Genomic DNA, 4,550 nt, shown 5'->3' with positions numbered 1-4,550 from the left:
AACAGATGGTGGATTTGATGAAATGTATTACTGATCTATGTAAACGTTTGGGTTATAGATGAATTCGAGCATAGTCAAGATTTGATCATGTTGTGCGTTGAGTTTTGAGCTTTTAAGTAGCCAGATTTAGGTCTATCTCTATGATTTCGACCCAGTAGTTACATAACATAACAATCTATAATATGCACTTTTTAGCCTAGGTAGAACTACAGCATTATCCGGCTTCAATTGAATTACATATGTTCGCCAATAGTTGTTAAAGATCAACTATGTGTGAGTTTATTAACTTCAAGATACGATCAGATGGACATTTAGGGGCCGTTTACCAAACGCTTACCCAGGTAAGCGCTTAGCAAGTCACATTATCTTACCGGATGAATATACCAAGAATCTTATCCGGTGAGAGGGTGACAAGGACCGAGAGTCTTACCCGGTAAGTGAGGACGACGACTCTTACCATGGTAAGCGCTTACTCTATAAATTGTTGCATACAATGCTGTTTTGGTGGATTAAAGTCTTACCCAGTAAGTAAGTGGCAGTGTTAAATTTTAGCGGTAAACGCTTACTGGGTAAGTGTTTAGTAAACGGCCCCTTAATCTTGTTTTGCTACAATGTGCAAGACAAGTTTATATATGTCACATGAACTTTGACTATTGGGGGATGAATTCATATATATGACAATAGTACCCTTGTTTTGGGAACAAGATCGACATCGGAGGCCATCTTCTCCTACTTTAAATAAATTATTTAACTTGCGATTTTAAAGGTGTTACTGTAGTGACGGTCCCATGACAACACTTAAAAGGGTCATCATTGTGAATTTATGTGTGCATTATTGGACGTTGTCGTTAGAAAATGAAAATGTTATAATAACATATCAAAGCTTAAATTTGAGTTCTAATCTTTAACAACGGTGGAACACAAAAACCCTGATGGTAAATTCTTGAAATTTGGATTTAATTTTTAGTGTTTTGTAAATATAATTAATTTTTATATTACAATAATCATTTTATGCCAACACTAAAAGTAGTTTTTAGATCCACCTCTCTTAGTACACATGATACAATCATCATAACGTACTTCACGTGGTGATATTGAATACCWTTTTTGATCAATCTCGTAGTCTCACCTGAAGTTTAGATGGAGATCAAGGACTCGAATCACAAGAAATAGGAATGTATGTGAGTTTTGTCCTACATAAATATAATATATACTTTAAAAGAAAAAATTGGGTTGGTATGTCGAAAAAATAATTGTAATCACCTTCATAATAATTATGTCGACCTTTGGGGTGAAATAAGTTAACATATGACCATAATGCAAGGGTAGTAAAACCAATAGATTTACTGTGATCAGATTTTATTATTTTCAACTCGATTTATAAGAGTTCATGAGTTGGCTTATTGAGTTGTTTGGTCGGTGAAGCTATGCTAAATCAGGTCATATGATTCTCCAAGCTAAACTCAAGTATGGGGTAACTTTGGTGTGCTAGTTCATCGAGTCAAGTTTACACAAAACATTGGGCTTACACCTAATATGTAGTATCGCATCTTGCTCAAAAGACTGACTCTATCTGGAGAAATGTATTTTAATCCATACGATTAACTTTTCCTCGTGTCAAACCGCAACTTTACGGGCCTTTAATGCATCTTAAAAGTGAATCTGCAACTCCCTTGCTAGAAGTACGATTGAAAGGCAAGGTAAAGCGGTAGCAAGCAAAGGGTTTCATAGATCCTTCGCCGGAGGAATTGCTATTCTAGAAAGTAAGTCAAGTAAGAAGGAAGGCAACATTAGCTTTCTTTTAAACAACAGCTTTTGGCCTTTATCTTGATTGTGACTTGACAAAATCCCGGTACACCGCTGGCAACATCAACACTTAGAAACCTTGTAGGGTTAGTTCAACCCACAACAAGATTTGAGCTTTTAGGATGCGTTTGGCATGCTGACTATATGGGACAGGACGGAACAAAAAAAATAGTCTCATGTTTAGCATGTCATGGACAAAAAAAAAACATGGGACAAAATGAGACTATTTTTAATTTTAATGGGACAAATCTTGATATTTCTTGTTTCACTAAAAAGGTGGAACAACATGGGACTAAAGTCAAAATGACAATACTTTGGTTGATTTGTTGTCATTTTACAATCATTATATGATATAAAGTAACATTGAACAACATTTAGGGGTAATATGATCATTTTAATAGTTTTGTCATATCCTGTCCTAGTCGTACCAAACATAGGACAGATAATTAGTCTTGTCCCGTTCTGTCTCGTACTGTCCCGTCCTGTTCCATCCAGTCTGCATATCAAGCACTACCTTAGGGATTTTCCTTAGAAGTCACCGGTTCGAGTACTACAAGGGCACCGAGGACTTCCCTTACTTTTATCCAAGGTTCTAAGATCAGGCGAGATACATGCAAGTTGGCTCAGACACCCACCCACTGTTAAAAAACATCAACGTTGCATTTTCTATATTTCAAAAGACAAGGTAACATGTAAACTTTGGTCTCCTTTATTATAATTGATGGTCGGTCGTTTTAGAAAATGACACAAGTTGTTTTAAGGAGTTCCCGAGTCTTGAGAAACTGTTATTTCTTTTTTAGCACTAATTAAATACGAGGGACGTTCATAAATTGGTGATCACCAAAAACACGTAACACGTTTTTTTGGATTGTTGAATGCTAGATGAACACATTTTTTTGATAAAAAAACGTTTTTTTTATGAAAAAACGTGTTCTAGGATTATGGGCAGAAGATAAAGAACAGATCTACAGAGTTTATGATTACCATAAATATAACTTGCTGTTGTATATTAATTGGGCCTTTCTGGAGCTACATGTTCATGTAATTGTGTTTAAATACGTTTTTCAACTAACAAAAACACATGAATCATATGACTTAAAACACTAAGGATTGGCTATTGGCTATTGCCTATTGCCTATTGCTATGGCCACCAATCTTCTTGCCAAAAACCCAAGTATTTTGCAGAAATGAATAGAGTCAGAGAATTTCATAACAAGCAGTTGATTCGGGGGAATATCAATGCCTGAATTACAAGCAAACTTTGGAATTGATTCTCAGGGAATTTATTGTCATAGCTTTCAACCATTCACGAAAAACAACAAAAATGAGAACCTCGATGAACAAATTATCAAATTCAATTGACAATTCCAGTTTTTCGACGGAGAAATAGGTGTAATTTCAGTATGTTCTACAAAAAAGGGGAAATGAACAGAGGCCATAAGCTGAAACCCTTACATTTTTGTCGGCATCGTCATCGTAACCAATTGAATAATCAAACGGCCAGTATCTTGAGAAATCCTTCGAACGTCACACCCTCGGTATCACCGTCTACGCCTCCCAATCTAATCATCGCTTTGATTTCATCATCGTTGACTTCAAATCCGGCCGAAAGGAGATAACTCCTAAGGTCTCCGTACCCTACTTTTCCGTCACCGTCTCCGTCCATAGCCTTAAACACATCCTCCATCACGCCGCCGCTGCCATTGTTGTTACTCCTCAAGACCTTCTCGAACTCATCGTATTCGACGTAACCGTTCTGGTTCGCATCGGCTACCGTCATCATCGTCCCGATAACGTCATCATCAGCATCTGCATAAGACGTCTTGAGATCTTCACGGCTGATCTTTCCGTCACGATCGACGTCAAGAACCTCAAATGCGGAGCGTAGGTCGGAGATATTTCTGGCCGGCCATAGAGAAGTTCCGGTGGGACACATAGTTTGTGTGTGTGGAAACAAAGAGAAGGGTTTTTGTGATTTAAAATAAGAAACGCGCTCGTTGATTTTTTCTTTTTCCGGAAATAATGGAAATACGCTAAATATTTATAGGCGGGATTATTGGAATCTGCTACTTCCGGTCGTGGAACGGCAAATTGTTTTTTTCTTTTTCTTTATTATTATTTTAAATATGATTAAGGGTTGTTTGGTAGTTGTTGGATGATTTGGTGCAAAATGATTAAGTGGTTAGTGTAATATTCGAGTTATAAGTTTCGAATTAAGATTTTGGAATTTATAAATATATATATATATAGGATTGTGTGAGTGAGAGGTGTTAGCCGACTTTTGTTAAAAAGTGGCCATATACTTGCTATAAATAGCAAGTGTATGTAAAAAGAGAAGGGGTTGGTTTTTAGAAGATTTTTTGTAAATTTTGAAAGAGTAAATCACAGGCTCAAATCCGTTCATCAATTTTAAGGTGAGTGTATACTGCTTTAAAGTATTGGTTATTACTTCTTTTACTGCTAGAATCTGCTATTTATGAACTGCATTTCATAAACATTTGGTTAAGTCTTTAAACCGGACAAGGAGTATCTGGAGTTCTCCTTAAATCGGACAAAGGGTGACCGGATATTCCCTAAACCGGACAGGTATTGATCGGAGTTATACCTAAACCGCTCAAGAGGCAACCGAATTCGCCTTAAACCGTTTAAGAGGCAATCGGATTTCCCTTAAACCGGTCATGAGTTGTCCGGACTTGGCTAAATCGCTCAAATAATGTCCGGATTATTCTCTTTTTATTCTAAGT

General features: G+C 36.8%; 1 protein-coding gene across 1 annotated transcript; it reads right to left on the bottom strand.

The window, feature by feature from the left end:
* Window positions 1–3,057: 3,057 nt before the first annotated feature.
* On the bottom strand, window positions 3,058–3,816 carry LOC112527682 (calcium-binding protein CP1). Its single transcript, XM_025138449.1, has one exon. It carries the CDS (start codon window positions 3,740–3,742, stop codon window positions 3,299–3,301), a length of 444 nt encoding a protein of 147 aa, XP_024994217.1. The 5' UTR covers window positions 3,743–3,816; the 3' UTR covers window positions 3,058–3,298.
* Between the last annotated feature and the right edge of the window lie 734 nt (window positions 3,817–4,550).

The sequence above is a fragment of the Cynara cardunculus genome (assembly GCF_001531365.2).
Source record: "Cynara cardunculus var. scolymus isolate 2C chromosome LG 15, CcrdV1, whole genome shotgun sequence".
Lineage (NCBI taxonomy): Eukaryota > Viridiplantae > Streptophyta > Magnoliopsida > Asterales > Asteraceae > Cynara > Cynara cardunculus.
Note: the sequence above shows the minus strand (reverse complement) of the source record. Positions and strands in the feature narration are given on the sequence as shown.

What these genes read in the sequence shown, in the direction of transcription:
- LOC112527682 (XM_025138449.1), bottom strand. Translation starts at nt 3,742, where the DNA reads ATGTGTCCCACCGGAACTTCTCTATGGCCGGCCAGAAATATCTCCGAC.